Below are 16,989 nucleotides of genomic sequence, written 5' to 3'. Positions count from 1 at the left end.
AAAAAAAAAAAAAAAAAACTAAACTCACTCACCAACCTAAAAACCTCTCTCGAAAACCTAAAAAGCGATCGATCGCTCCCCCATGGATTCAGATTTCGGAATCCCCAGAGAACTCTCTCCTCTTCAACAGATTCGATCTCAGTACCTGCCTCAGCTCCCTCCTTGTCTCCAGGTCCCTTCACGCTCACTCTTAATACTGTCTCGAACGCTCGGATCTCTATGCTTTTCGTTTCTCTGTTTCGTTTTCTCGCAATTTCGAATCGTTTAGTGTGATTTTCTCCTCGAGGGAGGTTGCGATGGTGTCACTGTTTATGCAGATCTGTTTTAAACAAATGGATTGTGATTTGAGACTGTGATCTAGGGTTTTAGGATCCCCGTAACTGCCTGATCTACTATTAGGTGGAGTTGCATGCTGACGTGGCGCCAGTACTAATAGTTTTTGGTTGTTGTTGTTGTAGTTCAACGTGATTTTTTTTTTTTTGGAATAGTGTTTTTTAAATTTTTTTTTTGGGAATTGGTGAGTTGAGTTTGTTTATTGGTGGATGTGCATTTTTATTGTTAGGGGACAACTGTTCGCGTTGAATTTGGTGATGGAACCACTGTGGCAAAAGCTGGTGATGCGCACATCATTGCACGTGCCTTCCCGCATACTCTAGGTCAGCCTTTGGCTCACTTCCTTAGGGCGACTGCCAAAGTTCCTGATGCTCAGATCATCACCGAGCATCCAGCCATTAGGTATGCTTCTGTGTATTATCTTCTCTGTAATTGTTGCTTTGTTGTTGGTTTTGAGTTGGATGTTTTCTATTGTAGGGTTGGAATTGTGTTTTCTGGAAGGCAGGCTCCTGGTGGTCACAATGTGATTTGGGGTCTTTATGAGGCTCTCAAAGTGCATAACGCAAAGAACACTCTGCTAGGATTTTTGGGTAATGTTCTGTTTTTTTTTTTTTTTTTTTTTTTTTTTTTTTATTTCTGTTAAATCTTACTTTCGTGTTGATCTCTGAATGATTATAATTGAAAGTTCTGTAACCTTTCAACAGGTGGTTCTGAAGGTCTATTTGCTCAAAAGGCCCTGGAGATCACTGATGATGTCCTCCAAACCTACAAAAACCAAGGTTGGTTGTAAAGATATTGTTAAGATGATTCAGCCTTTTTATTTGTATTGCTCTCTGACGGCTGGTGAATTAATGTATGTTGTATAAGGTGGCTTTGATTTGCTTGGAAGAACCAAGGATCAGATTAGAACAACCGAGCAGGTTAATGCTGCTCTGAAAGCTTGCACAGATTTGAAGTTGGATGGCCTTGTTATCATTGGAGGTACCTACTGTTCTCTTTTTTATAGTGTTGGTGATAAATGATATCTATTTTTTTGTAAAGCTTATTGTATGTTTTTATTGAGTAGGTGTAACATCCAACACAGATGCCGCTCATCTTGCTGAATTTTTTGCTGAAGCAAAATGCTCAACAAAGGTCCAACATTTCTCCCGGTTTTCTCTTTCTCAGACTGATACTTCATGAAACAATCAAGTGAAATGGTTGCACCTTTCTACTGATGAATTAGTTAATAGCAGAAATTACTTATATATTTCAGGTTGTTGGTGTTCCGGTCACTATTAATGGGGATCTCAAGAATCAGTTTGTGGAGGCAAACGTTGGTTTCGACACTATATGCAAGGTAACTGAAATTTATTTCCTTGCTCGCGCCAGTTCTTTCGGATAATAACATCTTATCTCGTTATCTAGTCTAATGTTATTCTACCGTGTACAGGTGAATTCTCAACTCATCAGCAATGTCTGCACCGATGCCCTTTCAGCAGAGAAGGTAAATAATATTTCAAGCCGTTTGATGTTTTAGAAAGGTTGCTAAGGCCACTTAACCATTTAAGTGTTTAGTCTGGCTGCATCTTAGTGTATTTTCTATTCATATTAATATGGTTTTCTATTCTCTATAATAATATATGTTTTCCTATGTGTTGCCAGTATTATTACTTCGTCCGTCTCATGGGCCGGAAGCATTCACATGTTGCCCTTGAGTGTACACTTCAGTCTCATCCAAACATGGTATTCTTTTTAAACATATACAATCGAAGTTGTTGGTAATGATCTCTATAGATTCTTACTTGCATGTGATGCCATTGCCTCAGGTGATACTGGGTGAGGAGGTTACAGCATCTAAGCTCACGATATTTGACATCACCAAACAAATCTGTGATGCTGTGCAAGCAAGAGCAGGACAAGGTCTCATAATTAGAACTAGTTTATGCAATGTTGGCAGTAGTGATGTCTTTTGCTTGCTCACTAACCTCAATGATATACCGTTTATTTGTTCCAGACAAAAATCATGGAGTCATCCTAATTCCTGAAGGGATCGTAGAGAGTATTCCTGAACTCTATGCTCTGTTGAAGGTAGTAATTTGAAAAGATAATTTTCTGGTTTCTTTGAGTAGAAAATCATAGTAAGTATCTTACATGTTGGCGTTATGCGATGCAGGAAATTCATGGACTGCTTAAGGAGGGTGTTCATGCTGATAACATTTCTACTAAGCTGTCACCTTGGTCATCTGCCTTGTTTGAGTTCTTGCCTCCATTCATTAAGAAACAGGTTCCATTCCTATAGCTTGGGACTTTCTTTGTTTTCCTCACATGTTTTATGAATGAATACTTACGAAATTTTTTCGTTTTCTCTTGCTGCAGCTACTTCTGCATCCCGAGTCTGATGATTCTGCTCAGCTCTCCCAGGTAAGTAGAATGAAAATGGTGACCGCTGTTCTTTACAAAGTTAAAATCCTAATCGCTCACTTGCTTTCTTCTGTAGATTGAGACAGAGAAACTCCTAGCTTATCTTGTGGAGACTGAAATGAACAAGCGCACGGTATACTTCACGTTCCCATTTTACTGATATTCTTTCATTATTATAATAAAGGGATATTGGTTGAAAGTTCAAGTTGTTTATTGGTTGAATAGATCTTTTCTCTTAAACACTAATTTTCGAAAATGACAGAAAGAAGGAACATACAAGGGGAAGAAGTTCAACGCTATCTGTCACTTTTTTGGTTACCAAGCTCGTGGATCTCTCCCATCAAAATTCGACTGTGACTATGCCTATGTAAATGATCGCCAACTGCACTAGAATTCTATTGGAAATTTAATAGTGTTTTGGAAACTGACATTATCAGCTGATAACATTATTGCAGGTCCTTGGGCATATATGTTACCACATCCTTGCAGCTGGTTTGAACGGCTACATGGCAACTGTGACTAACCTGAAGAGTCCTGTAAACAAATGGAAATGTGGCGCCGCACCTATGACGGTTGAGTTTTGTCTCCCTGAAATTTGTTTGATATATGCTCTTTCTTTTTGACTTGCTCCAAGTTTCATTCAGTCTTACTTACCTTCTCTCTTTCACTGGTCAATGTTTAGGCAATGATGACGGTTAAGCGCTGGTCCCAAAACTGTGGTTCAACCTCAATAGGCAGACCAGCAATTCATCCAGCTACGGTGGACTTGAAAGGCAAAGCATACGAGTAAGTTGCTAAAAACTCTCAACATCATTGAAATGAATGAAGGAGGTGAAATGGAGACTCGTGGTTATTCCTTCTTTTTATATTGCAGGCTATTGAGACAAAATGAGCAGAAATTCTTGATGGAAGATATGTACAGAAACCCAGGACCGGTTCAGTACGATGGTCCAGGTGCAGATGTAAAGGCGGTAACTCTGTGTGTTGAAGACCAAGATTACATGGGGAGAATCAAGAAGCTGCAGGAGTATCTTGATCAGGTACTACAACATTTTTTCCCCTTTTTTAATCATGTCAAGGCTTCCTTAGTAGAGTGTGTATTGATTATGTGTGATATTATGATTGTCAGGTGAGGACGCTAGTGAAACCGGGATGCTCTCAAGATGTATTGAAAGCGGCACTGAGCGTAATGGCTTCGGTGACTGATGTGCTCTCCACAATCTCATCTTCTTCCACCAGCGGTCAACAATTTGCTTAAATGATTTTCCATTACTACATCTCCCAAACTTTGTTTTAAATCTTTCGTCTTTGACCTTCCCCTCTCTATCACTCTCTTCATAGACTCACGTTTTGATTTTGTTTTCTGATTTACACAACTCTATTGTTCAAAGTTGAGTTTAGTAAAACAATAAGCAATAATATTTTGGATTTGGGTTTGCTTTTTATATAGTGACACAGCTTTTTTTTCTGTAACAAACCGAAAGTTTCATGATCTTCCAAAACTCTAGATTTACAAATTCATGCCCTTAATTAATTGAGTATTTAAGTTATTTAAAATTTACATACAATCTAATCTATTAAAAAAGAAATACAAAATTATATTTACAATAGACTGCCATTGCAGTATTTAATAAACCTAACAATAAATATTCTTTGTCTTTCCTGTTTTATTAAACATTTTTTAAAATTGATTTTTTAACTAAAAACATGGCAACAATAATTTAAACAAATCTAACCAATAAGGAATATCAAAACATGAATCAGTTGAGACATTTTTTTTCACGAAAAAGATGATTAGTTTATACTTTAATAATCATATCATGAATCAGTTGTATCTTACAATCCAATTTTTAAATATATTTATACTATAGTGTAAAAAAATGACGTAATAAGTGAAAAAATCATTTTAACCACACGAGATCAACATATGAACAATAAGAAAACATATACGAACATTGTCCATTTGTTCAATGAATATTATATCTTTGTTACTCCCTCCATATATTCAATATAATCAAAATATCTATTTTAATATATCTATATTATTAAAAGTGAAGTAAGTAATAGAATTTTTTTTTTCATTCTAATAACTACATGTGCTACCTAATTAATAACTATTAATTAATTGACAACAAATCATTTATTTTGTTAGATTTTTCGCTATCCAAACTTCAAACTTAATTGATTAACTACAAATCATTTATTTTGTTAAATTCTTTTCTAACCAAACGTACGAAACTTACGATTATTTTCTAACCGGATTATTCTGTAACCAACTTTTACAATAAAACTAAATAAATTTATTTAAAATGTATCTACAAACTTTAAATGTTATAGATATATTCATATATATCATTATTTTATTTCACATGCAAAATATAAACTATAGATATTTTTATTAAAATATATAAAGTTATTTTTAAAATATATATTAAATAATTTGATGATTAATACAATTCACACGTATAAATTTGAATTATAAGAATACAACAAATAAATTTCAATTTAATATTTTCTCAAAAATGAAAATAAAAGTGAAATTTATTTGGCATATAAAAAAATTTTTTAGAGACATGTATATCTATGTTATTAAAACATGATACATTTAATTTTGAAAATATAGATTTATTAATATATATAAACATAATAATTGGTACTCTAATTTAGAAATAAATACATCAAAATGGTTACTATAGTCAAAAATATAAATCGACAAATATATTATATAATATATTTTTAATTGGTTTTGTATTCTACCACAATATGAGAAATCAACAAATTACACACAATAAAAATAGTCCATTTATCACAATTACAAATCGAATAAATACCCATATGAATGTATGTTTGTACAACTATTATATTTTGTATTGTAAAAAAATTTATATGTCTATTTTATTAAATTAAACACTCATGCAGATGCACGGATCAAACTCTAGTCTAATCTATTAAAACTGAAGTACCTGAGTTTTTCTCAAAAATTACAATCTTATGCCATTGACTTAAGAGGCTGTTGTTTTGAATATTTGTTAAACTTAAATTGATGTCCCCTTTACCGATGTCGTTTTGAATATTTCCTTAACAACCAAACTTAAATTGATGTCCCCTTTACCGATTTAATTGGAAACTAAACCGAATGAACCTTAAGAAACTGTCGTTTTTCAAATTTCCTAGACAACCAAACTTAACTTACGTCCCCTTCTCCCTTTTAATTGGAAACTAAACCGAATGAACCAAAAATACGTAATTCTCCACAGCATGCCTCGGTTTAATTTGTTCTGCATAAACAAAACCAATAAATACAATGTTAATTTGACTACACTAAAAAACCTATAGTACAAATACTTAACCCCATAATTCTATCCAATATATATCATGTTTATAAATAATGTAATTGTCTTGCGATCATTGTTTTGCTATCAAGTAACTTTTTGTCATCTAATTTTTTAATTTCATCTTTTATTTTGTTTACTCGGTTTTATGGTTTGATTAATTGTATGATTTGATCAAACATGTATAAAATGTTATTATATATTTAAAATACTGGGTTATAATAGTTAGCATCAAAAAAATATTATTATAGTTAGTATTATTAGATTTTTTCGGTGTACAAAATCATAACTAATAATGTACTATTTTCCTAAATTCAATATCATTCCAACATTACTATTTCCACGCAATCGTCATAAATATAACAATATCAAGCAACTAACACAAACAATCTAAATCTAAAGATACTATCAGATACTAATAATAACGTGCTTTCCAAACCAAAGTTTTGTTTCCTATTTCAACGCAATCATTGTAACAAAAAAATATCAATTAACTAATACAATCTCCATATTCTCTTGTCAAAACTTCGAAAACACATATTCCTTATCTTCAATAACGAATATTCTGGTTTTACTGTGATTTAATTTAAAAGGAAATGTATTTAAACTAATTTAAAATCGTATATTCGCTTTGAATTCGCGCATATATCACACAACTAACAATATATTTTGTTAGTATTTCCTATTTAACCTACCATATAACAAGCCAGCTATATATATATATCTCATCTATCTTTCATGAAATCATATCATTGCACGCTACCAAAAACTAAACTAAGATGACTATTTCAAATCCAATTGGCGAGTTCAAGTTCATATCTAGAACCTTTTATTGAGTAAGGAAATGATCAAACAAATTGTTTGTTGATCAGGTTCACAAAAATCAATTTCTTTACAGTTTTTTTTTTTAAAAAGTTTTTTTCAATAGATTTTTCTATTTGAAATAACGTATGTTGTAACTTTACTAGGGGAGCTGCAAATCACTAACTCTTTAGATGCATATCACGCCTCTACCTATCGAAAAATCCTGGAAGCATTAGAGTTAACACAAAGATTTTAACTCTGTTTTGTTTTTAAAAAAATTTGACCCGTGACTAATTGTTCCTTTTTATCGTGATGTTTATGTTACTCAAATTATTTGTAGGCTTTCAGATGATCAACTTCCTCTTTCTCTAGTTGAGAAACATAATGGAAAAAAAGAGACTGAAAGAATTGTTCTTTACCTGAAGCAGCGGCTCTACTTTTGCCAAGCTTGGATATTTCAAGCTCCATCTGAATATTCACCGAATGATTGTAATTAATTTTTCTGTGATTGTGATTAAGTTTATGAACGAATATATATATATATACATGTTAATTATTTATATTCCAAATTTTTACAAAATACAAATAAATTCATATAAACAAACAAGGAACTGAAAAATCTAAACAATAAATTATAACATATAAACAATAAGAATGTTTATGGTAGACATGCCAAATTTAAACAAATATGTTATATGTAAATCTTATATATCTATAAAATTGAAATGCTGAAGAATACTTTTCTTTATAAAAGAAAAAGACATCGAGTCAAAAGCTAGTTCATGTATTAATTCAGAGATCCGAATTTGATTATTGGCTATCAAATTCAATCTTTGCAATTTTAGAAAAATATTTTTTTAGAAAACTATATAGTCAGTCGTCCTAGGGAGGCGAATAAAATATATTAATAACAATGAAGGAAGCGTATAACAAAAAAAAGACCGCTCTGGTTTGAATTTCGAATTATCCATCCGTTGTAAAGTCGAAAAAGGAATCTTACATTAATTCGAATTTCATTTTTATTATATAACCCATCCATCTACACTCTCTTCTCTCCCTTCATTTCACTTTAAGAACCGTCTGAGAGAAAGAGGAAGAAAAGTTGTAGAGAGAGAGAGAGAGAGATGGATAAGGAAGTTATAGCAGTTTCCGCCATGGACGCTTTTGAGAAGCTCGAGAAAGTCGGCGAAGGCACTTACGGGAAAGTCTACAGAGCCAGAGAGAAAGCCACGGGAAAGATCGTCGCTCTCAAGAAGACGCGTCTCCACGAGGACGAAGAAGGCGTTCCTTCCACCACTCTCCGCGAGATCTCCATCTTACGCATGCTCGCTCGCGATCCTCACATCGTCATGTTCGGATTCCCTCTCTCTCTCTCTCTCTCTCTCTCTATTGCAGTTGCCTTAGGGTTTCGTATAGTACAGTGTTCGTTCCGTTAGATCTCGATTTCGTATCTGATTTGGATCGCTATGTGTTTAACTCTGATGATTCGTTGGATATGAGATGATTCCTAGAGTTGATAGATCTCAATTAGGATTTGGATGATCAATTAGGATTCTGGAGATGATTCCTAGAGTTGATAGATCTCAATCAGTATTTGGGATGATCAAACACTGCATCTCGATCTCAATTAGGATTGTTGATTTTATTCAGGTTGATGGACGTTAAGCAGGGACTGAGCAAAGACGGCAAAACTGTGCTGTACCTGGTGTTCGAGTACATGGACACTGACGTCAAGAAGTACATCAGAAGTTTCCGTCAAACCGGAGACAACATTCCTCCCCAAATCGTCAAGAGTTTGATGTACCAACTCTGCAAAGGGATCGCCTTCTGCCATGGCCACGGTGTGCTGCACAGGTATATAATGTTTTACAAGTGAGAATGATTTAAGAGAGAGAGATCTTACTTACTTTCTCTTGGTTTCGTTAACAGAGATCTGAAGCCTCACAATCTCTTGATGGATCCCAAGACTATGAGGCTCAAGATTGCGGATCTTGGTTTAGCCAGAGCCTTCACTCTCCCTATGAAGAAGTATACTCATGAGGTAATAATCTCTATGCATAAAAAAACTCACTGTTTCTTGCATACCTACATTTTCTTGTTTTTAAATCCAACAGATATTGACTCTGTGGTATAGAGCTCCAGAAGTTCTTCTTGGCGCCACTCATTACTCTACAGCTGTTGATATGTGGTCTGTTGGCTGCGTTTTTGGTACGTTTTATTCACTTCAACATCAGTTTTTACTTGTAAAATACAGTAACTAACATTGTTTTTCTTTGATATTAACAGCTGAGCTTGTGACTAACCACGCGATTTTTGCTGGAGACTCTGAGCTCCAACAGCTTCTCCATATTTTCAGGTGAGTCTTTGTTCCACACTCTTGCTTTGAAAAACATTAAACACTCAAACCCTTTAATATTGTGTCGCTCTCTTTACTCAGGTTGCTTGGGACACCCAACGAAGAAATGTGGCCAGGTGTGAGCACACTCAAGAACTGGCACGCGTACCCACAGTGGAAGCCGTTGAGTCTCTCCACGTCTGTTCCGAAACTCGACCAGGCTGGACTTGATCTTCTCTCTGTAAGTTTCAAAGTTCTTTAGCTAGTCATCAGAACAAATTCAACACCACAGACTTATGGTTTTTATTATCATCTTCCTGGAACAGAAAATGCTGCAGTACGAGCCAGCGAAACGAATCTCAGCAAAGATGGCTATGGAGCATCCTTACTTCGATGATCTGCAGGACAAGTCCTCTCTCTGAGGAGGATTTTGATCTTTGAGTTAGTGCTTCTTTCAAGCATATCTCTAGTGTGCTTCTCACTCTCTTCGCTTTAGCTTATTATCATCACCTCTGATTGTGTTTCTTTCTGTTCCCAAGTTTGTATCAAAAGGCTTTATTAGCTTTCAACGTTTTTAAGAAGACTTAAATCTATTCTATAATGATACTACACCCTTGATGATACATGATCCAATCATCTAGATTCAAAACAGTATACATGAAGATCTAGTGTTGGTTTTAAGCCACAAGCCACATGAAGAACGTAGGCCAAGCAGTGAGTGAAACAGAAGCCAAAGCGTAAGTCCATAACATAACCACTGAGCATTCGCTTTCACCAGCTCCAAATAACTGAGTTATTGTGCCTGCAGAGTGGTGTGACTAAATCAGTAAATTAATGTTTGATTATTTAAGTGAAAAAGAGTTTGGTTTGCAGCAATGCAGAGTGGTGACTAAATCATGTTGATTATTTAAGTTGGAAAAAGAGTTTGGGTTTGGAGCAACGAACCTAGATTCATTGCTGGTGGGACAGCATACTGAATAAGCAGAACGAACTGGTACAAGGGCTCTGAGGTAATCAGATCCAACTTGTATGCTCCTCTTACTATTAACACACCACTTATAGGTAGGAGAATGTAACGTGCAACCAAGACACCAATGATGGTGGATTTTTTCATTCCTGAGCTCCTCATACCTTTGAGTAGGTTTCCTCCAATGATCAAGGTCATAGCAGGAATGGCTCCATCTCTTAGGCCAAAATAAAACAAGAAGCTCCATTAAGTTTGTAATTATTAGCTTCCTCAAGTGGTTCTATACTAGTTTAATTACCCCACTAGAGTTACTGAGTCTTGAAGTACTCCAAGAGGAGCTCCATTGCCGATTATTAGCTTCCTTAAAGGAGTAATGAGACCGATCACAAGCGCGATCATCTGAACACAAAAAAAAAATGTAAGAAAGATTACAGAAGTACTATGAATGTTTGAGTAGTAAGGGAGTGAAAGATTACAAACCGCAGCAATGGTCGATGGAGCAAATATTGTACTTAAGTTGACTTTCTCCGACAATGAAACTATTCTTCTCTTGACTTTGTCCCACCTCCCAACCTGTCACACAATCACACATAAGCAAAGTAATTACCAAAAGGATCATCTCTGATGAATGAATAGTTATTGAGCATGCATGAGATGAGTTGAGAGACCTTTTGGTTATCTTCTTCTTGAGAAGCAAATCAATGGAACTTTGCAGGTGTCGTAGTTGGATTCGATAGAAGGTTGTGTTTCAATGGGAGAGTTAAGTACCCGCATAAGATTGTATACGTAAGTCCATATGTAAACTGATCCCATCTGATAAACATAACATGACCTGGAATTCCATTTTTAATGTATAGAGTGGTTTGTTTGATATAAAGATTATTAATTAAATGCTTTACTAATCGCGCGCCTATATATTATACTTCCTCTCTTTCATATTGTATAAATAGTTTTAGGAAACGTTTTTGTTTCAAAATGTAAGTAATTTTCGTATTTCTAGGTAACTTTTACATTTAATGAATACAGTGTGACCAATCAAATTAAATAGAATTATTTTTTATTGGTTAAATTATATCTAACCTATTTATTATAAAATATTTTTTAAAAACATAATAATTTTTTTAATCTTCGTGCTTTTTAGCCAAAACTACTTATATTATGAAACGGAGGGAGTACTATATAGTATATTTCTTAAGAAAATCACCATGTTCTAACATGATGTTCTAGCATATAGCTATAGTTTGTTTGTTTTACATTTTCTCGAAACTTATTTCTATAGATCACGTGGGGACCAATTGGTGACACAACATACAAGGTAGTACATATATAAGATTTTCCTAAGATAGTGACACACAATTGAAGTACATGTAAGCATACGATGATGTTTCCTAATAATTACCCTTTTAGAAATTCATATAACAAATCTGGAATCATAATACACTCCTCCCTGTTGCTGCTAGAATCTGCAAATGTAGACATGCCATTTCTGCATGGAGCAGGGTTTTCCACGTTAATAGCAAGAAATTAATTATGGAACTAAAGGGAGATCTGGACAAGGCACTCACGGCGTCTACCTCTGATGACAATCTGATCTCCCTCATCAATCAAAAACTTCTTAAGGCGTACAAAGAAGAGGAAGACTTTTGGAGACAGCGTAGCAGACTACTCTGGCTCTCCCTGGGAGATAAGAACACAATTTTTTTTTCATGCTGCAACCAAAGGGAGGAGAGCCAGAAACAGAATCTCGGTCATAGAAAATGCAGAAGGGGTACCTGTTTTTGAAGATGAAAAAATTATACATACAATCTCAACATACTTCTCTGACATTTTCACATCCTCCGGAGCCTCAGCTATAGAAATTGTGAACTCTGCTCTTACACCATCTATCTCCACGGACACAAACAACAGGTTGACTGTGATACTCACACCCCTGGAAATTAAAGATGCTGCCTTTGCGATTCACCCAGATAAGGCGCCGGGGCCTGACGGCTTTTCAGCAAGTTTCTTCCAGTCCAACTGGAAGGTTGTGGGACCTGCGATCATAAAAGAGATTCAGTATTTCTTCAGAGAAGGAGTTCTACCTAATTCCATCAACTCTACTCACATCAGACTAATCCCAAAAATCCAGAGCCCCAAGGCAGTCTCTGACTATAGGCCTATTGCCCTGTGCAATGTATACTACAAAATCATTTCCAAACTGCTCTCTATACGTCTAAAACCTGTTCTTCAAGAGGTGATTTCGGAAAACCAGTCAGCTTTCATACCTGGTAGAGCAATCTCTGACAACGTCCTCATCACGCATGAAGTGCTTCACTTCCTTAAGACGTCAGGGGCTGTCAAACACTGCTCCATGGCTGTAAAAACTGATATTAGTAAGGCTTATGATAGACTCGAGTGGTCGTTTATCAAAGCCGTATTCGAAAGGATGGGGTTCTTTGATACCTGGGTACACTGGGTGATGGAGTGTGTGACGACAGTGTCTTACTCCTTCCTCATTGGCAATGAGGCGAAAGGAAGTGTAAATCCTCAGCGTGGAATCCGTCAAGGAGATCCGTTGTCTCCCTACATCTTCATCATCTGTGGGGAAGTCTTGTCGGGACTCTGCAAAAAAGCACAAGATATGGGGTCACTACCAGGCGTGAGAGTTGCAAGAAACAGTCCAAAACTCAATCACCTCTTATTTGCTGATGACACCATGTTCTTCACTAAGACAGACACTCACGCCTGCACTACTCTTGTAGACATTCTCAGGAAGTATGAAGCAGCATCGGGACAGAAGATAAATACTCTCAAGTCCTCTATCTCTTTCTCTAGCAAAACTCCTACAGACATCCGTTCCAGAGTTAAGGCACAATTAGGTATAGAGAGGGAGGGGGGAGTAGGGAAGTACTTGGGCTTACCAGAGCACTTTGGACGGAGGAAGAAAGACCTTTTTGACTCCATAATAGATAGAATGAAACAGAAGTCTCTCAACTGGTCCACCAAATTTCTCTCCACGGCAGGGAAAGCCACCATGATCATGTCGGTCCTCTCACCGATCCCATCCTTCGCGATGACCTGCTTTGAGCTACCGGCTAGCCTTTGCAAGAAGATACAATCTGTATTAACGCGCTTCTGGTGGGACTCTTCGAACGGTGCACGCAAAATCTGTTGGGTCTCTTGGGACAAGATGACCCTGCCAAAAAACATGGGAGGGTTAGGTTTCCGTGATGTGCAAGTCTTTAACCAAGCCCTCTTAGCTAAAGTTGGATGGAGAATCATTACTAACCCAGATAGCCTCCTCGCTAAGGTACTCTTGGGGAAGTACTGCCACAAGTCCTCCTTTCTGAAGACAAAGGCAACATCAGCAATCTCTCATGGCTGGAGAGGGGTCCTTTTGGACCGCGACCTCCTGATAAAGCACCTGGGGAAAGCAGTGGGGAATGGGGAAGCAACATCCCTGTGGAATGACTCCTGGATAAAACCAGAAATAAATTTAAAACCAATAGGTTCAGTGTTATTAAAAGACAGTGATCTAATGGTTTCAGATATCCTTACCAGAGAATCGAAAGAGTGGAATGTGGCACGCATCAATAATCTGCTCCCGGAACTAGCCTCCCACATACTGGCATTACGTCCAAGTATCCTGGGAGCCAACGATTCCTACATCTGGCCCCTGCATAAATCGGGAAGCTACACTGTCAAGTCAGGATACTACTCAACAGTGTTAACAAAACATGAAGCCTTACTACCAACCTGCGCAAATGGGAACTCTGAGGACTCCCGGGATTGGAAAAAGCTCATCTGGTCGAACCAGCTCTCCCCCAAACTTAAATTCTTCCTCTAGAAAATCGCCTCAGATGCACTTCCATCAGGAGAGAATCTCCAAAAAAGAGGCCTTCTGGTAAATACGACCTGCTCTAGATGTGGAGCGCCGGAGAGTGTTGACCACATCCTGTTTCACTGCCAATTTGCAACAGAGGTCTGGGCTTTTAGCCCCTGGAGCCACCGTCTGGACACCACCCAAAACTCCAGTTTTATTGCCAATCTCAGAGACTCGTGGAAATGGAACCCTCTCCCACCGTATGGCTTCACTGGAAACGCTTTTCCATGGTTCTGTTGGTCAATCTGGGTAGCAAGAAATAAGCTCCTCTTCGAGAATAGAACACAATCACCAGAAGAGACAGCTCGTCTTGCGCTAGTGGGAGTGAAAGAATGGGAATCAGCCCAACCCCGCAAAATAGCAGCGCCATCTCAAGGACCGCTAAATCGTCAGATCGAGATCACCAATCCTGGGGAATCCTTTTGATTCACCGATGCGTCGTGGGATCATCGCACAAGATCAGCTGGCCTTGCCTGGATTTTCACGGATCAATCAGTGCAGGAACTAAATCGAGGATCGAGGATCAAAAGCTCAGACACACGTCTCCTCACCATGCATGGGGGAGGCTCTCGCAATCAGAGAAGGTTTGCTTCAAGCAGCGTCTCACAACATCACTCATATCTGTATCCGTACAGACTCTCAAGTGCTCGCAACAGCGATCAACTCTCGCCGGAAGACGACGGAGCTTTACGGAGTTCTCGCCGACATCGACGACCTATCCTTCTCGTCTCTTTCTCCCTTTTCTTGTTGTCGTTTTGTTTACATTCCTAGAATCACAAATGGGCCAGCGGATGTGCTTGCTAAGGCATGTCTTTCAACCCATCTTGCTATGGGCCTGCACTCCACCTAAACCCTTTATCTAAATGAAAGTCTTATGTTGTTCAAAAAAAAAAAGAAATTCATATAACTGTATATATGTTTGATTGGTAAAAGAAAATTATTTAACTAATTCACGTTAATACACATCTGATTTACCTTGAAGCATATTATAGTATGCTTTTGTGGGACATCTTTAAAGAGCTCTCTGTATTTCAATATAGTTTTTCTATTAGAAATATAGAAAATGATATCTTACCAATGTGGTTTGTTGCGAACTGCGACTCAATCCCATCTTCAGTGAGCTGGAAGGGACAAAACATAACACCTGCATTGTTTCTAAAATTTCATAGACAAACACAAATAAACATTAAAAACCTCGAAATCTTATTCAATGCAAAAGAACAAACTCAAAACTAAAATTCGTATACATACATGAGTATGTTGAGAGGGAGATTAAGGGCAAGAAACTGATGGACGAAGGATCTGACGGATTTGATGGAAGAGAGATCGAGTTGAATATAATCAATACGTGCATTAGGGTTCATCTTGAGAATCATCTCTTTAGATTCATTAGCTGCTTTTGTGTTTCTTGCAGCGATAATCACATGAGCACCTCTCATTCCTAACACTCTTGCTGCTTCCAATCCAATCCCACTTGTTCCACCTTTTTCATATTTTGTAACAATTAAAGATATTTAAAAAATATTAATAGCTATATATTTAAATTCAATACAAATATATTTCAATTTTTTTACAAAAATCATATTTAAAGTAATTTTTTATAATTTTAATATAATTCACTACATGTCAAAAAAATATATATATAATTCACTACAAATCTTATTTTGACTTACTTCTAAAATTACGGATACTCACGATAAAAGGAAATATTATCTTTGGTGTTTAATTTGTAGAACCGTTACATTTTGTATGGTTGAAAATGGAAACAAACAAAAACACAATTCCCGACTTTCTCGAAATTCAATTTTAATTAAATCGTCAAGTTGACTTTCTCTTCCACTCTAATCGTATTAACTAATTAACCCTTGAATTTATAGTAGATTTTACCTAATTTTGTATTATTGGTATTATCTTTTTGGCATAGAGTCTTCCACGACACCAAAAAAACGTTAGATAATTGATAATTCATTCTATTTAGCATTATCGCTTTCACGATTTGCAAAAAATGTAAGATGAGATTAGAAAGAAAAAAAAAAGAACCTGTAACGATGGCAGTGAGATGATTGGCATCAATGGACTGAGTGACATCTTCAGCTGTTGAAGCTGATCCAAATCCACTCTTTCCCGCTTTTCCAGTCACCATTCCATATATTCCCATGATCTTTCTCTCTGTTAAACCCTCAAAATATTGCTGGTGAAGAAGAAGATGAACAATAAAATGGAGAAGCAGAGATGATTGAGAGTCTTACAGGTGGATGGTAAGGAGCAAAGGAGAGCCTGTTTGGCTATAAATAGTGTCACGCGTGAGTAGATAGAAGAGTTGCTGTTGACAGGTCCACTAAGTTTATAGCCGGCAGCTAATCAAATTAATGCTAAGATCTCGTTGAATAATTAGCAAAGTACATACATTAACCAATATAGTTAGAGATGAGAGAATCCATGGACTAAGTGAATTGACCTTGGGTGATCAAGTTTCAATCTAAAGGTGGTACCTTTCAATTAATCTATCAACCTTAGGCTTAGACACAATCCTAAACAAATTCTATCTCTAGATGAATGTTCATTCACTAAGATAACTCAAGCATCAAATCTCTTTGGTTGAATATTATCAAAGCAATCATTAAAATCAAGTCTATTAGCCATCTTAACACCTTTAACAACAAATCTCTTTGGTAAAGAGTGTTAAAAGCTTAGGAGAGTTGGTTCAGACATTTCATCAATACTTTTCAGGTATGAAATGTCTAGAGATCAACCTTAGAGAGACCAACTCTAAAATAGCATTTAGATCACTCTACTAGCAAGGAATAAGAAGGATCTACAACAAAACACCCTAGATCTACACTTAATCACCTTAATCTACCTTAACCCATGAATCCAAAGGTAACTACTCACTACTCTTCATGATAAACCCAAGAATCAAAGATGATTTGGTGTTAATCATGATTAGTAATCA

General features: G+C 36.5%; 4 protein-coding genes and 1 long non-coding RNA gene across 5 annotated transcripts; 2 read left to right on the top strand and 3 right to left on the bottom strand.

The window, feature by feature from the left end:
* On the top strand, nt 1-4,181 carry LOC106301038 (pyrophosphate--fructose 6-phosphate 1-phosphotransferase subunit alpha 2). The gene is made up of 19 exons (XM_013737345.1): nt 1-172; nt 563-735; nt 811-923; nt 1,038-1,112; nt 1,201-1,314; nt 1,400-1,467; nt 1,589-1,672; nt 1,766-1,819; nt 1,978-2,058; nt 2,142-2,235; nt 2,330-2,403; nt 2,489-2,599; nt 2,692-2,736; nt 2,813-2,869; nt 2,999-3,103; nt 3,192-3,308; nt 3,419-3,522; nt 3,611-3,776; nt 3,866-4,181. Exons 1-19 carry the CDS (start codon nt 83-85, stop codon nt 3,992-3,994), a joined length of 1,854 nt encoding a protein of 617 aa, XP_013592799.1. The 5' UTR covers nt 1-82; the 3' UTR covers nt 3,995-4,181.
* Nucleotides 4,182-7,910: 3,729 nt separating this feature from the next.
* On the top strand, nt 7,911-9,835 carry LOC106300329 (cyclin-dependent kinase B2-1). The gene is made up of 7 exons (XM_013736448.1): nt 7,911-8,223; nt 8,523-8,726; nt 8,802-8,913; nt 8,987-9,080; nt 9,159-9,228; nt 9,310-9,448; nt 9,534-9,835. Exons 1-7 carry the CDS (start codon nt 7,997-7,999, stop codon nt 9,627-9,629), a joined length of 942 nt encoding a protein of 313 aa, XP_013591902.1. The 5' UTR covers nt 7,911-7,996; the 3' UTR covers nt 9,630-9,835.
* Nucleotides 9,747-15,515, bottom strand: LOC106300331 (uncharacterized transporter YBR287W). The gene is given in 8 exon segments (XM_013736449.1): nt 9,747-10,009; nt 10,153-10,391; nt 10,473-10,573; nt 10,655-10,747; nt 10,843-10,870; nt 10,872-10,987; nt 15,112-15,191; nt 15,288-15,515. Coding segments are annotated over 7 exon segments (777 nt in total). The 5' UTR covers nt 15,187-15,191; nt 15,288-15,515; the 3' UTR covers nt 9,747-9,884.
* LOC106300332 lies at nt 12,214-15,018 on the bottom strand. Its single transcript, XR_001262000.1, has 4 exons — nt 13,712-15,018; nt 13,443-13,627; nt 12,617-13,349; nt 12,214-12,528 (listed from the first exon to the last, which is right to left on the bottom strand). It is a non-coding gene; the product is annotated as an uncharacterized LOC106300332 (long non-coding RNA).
* On the bottom strand, nt 15,269-16,194 carry LOC106298166 (short-chain dehydrogenase TIC 32, chloroplastic-like). Its single transcript, XM_013734245.1, has 2 exons — nt 16,077-16,194; nt 15,269-15,519 (listed from the first exon to the last, which is right to left on the bottom strand). The coding sequence occupies exons 1-2, from the start codon at nt 16,192-16,194 to the stop codon at nt 15,269-15,271; spliced, it is 369 nt and encodes a 122-aa protein (XP_013589699.1).
* Nucleotides 16,195-16,989: the final 795 nt, after the last annotated feature.

The sequence above is a fragment of the Brassica oleracea genome, chromosome C6 (genome assembly GCF_000695525.1).
Source record: "Brassica oleracea var. oleracea cultivar TO1000 chromosome C6, BOL, whole genome shotgun sequence".
Taxonomy (NCBI): Eukaryota; Viridiplantae; Streptophyta; class Magnoliopsida; order Brassicales; family Brassicaceae; genus Brassica; species Brassica oleracea.
Note: the sequence above shows the minus strand (reverse complement) of the source record. Positions and strands in the feature narration are given on the sequence as shown.

Coding starts and splice junctions, on each gene's coding strand:
- LOC106301038 (XM_013737345.1), top strand. CDS start 83: ATGGATTCAGATTTCGGAATCCCCAGAGAACTCTCTCCTCTTCAACAG. Junction 2,059..2,141: donor TTCAGTCTCATCCAAACATG/GTATTCTTTTTA, acceptor CCATTGCCTCAG/GTGATACTGGGTGAGGAGGT. Junction 2,404..2,488: donor AACTCTATGCTCTGTTGAAG/GTAGTAATTTGA, acceptor TATGCGATGCAG/GAAATTCATGGACTGCTTAA.
- LOC106300329 (XM_013736448.1), top strand. CDS start 7,997: ATGGATAAGGAAGTTATAGCAGTTTCCGCCATGGACGCTTTTGAGAAG. Junction 9,229..9,309: donor CAGCTTCTCCATATTTTCAG/GTGAGTCTTTGT, acceptor CTCTTTACTCAG/GTTGCTTGGGACACCCAACG. Junction 9,449..9,533: donor CTGGACTTGATCTTCTCTCT/GTAAGTTTCAAA, acceptor TTCCTGGAACAG/AAAATGCTGCAGTACGAGCC.
- LOC106298166 (XM_013734245.1), bottom strand. CDS start 16,194: ATGGGAATATATGGAATGGTGACTGGAAAAGCGGGAAAGAGTGGATTT. Junction 15,520..16,076: donor TCTCACTGCCATCGTTACAG/GTTCTTTTTTTT, acceptor AATATGAAAAAG/GTGGAACAAGTGGGATTGGA.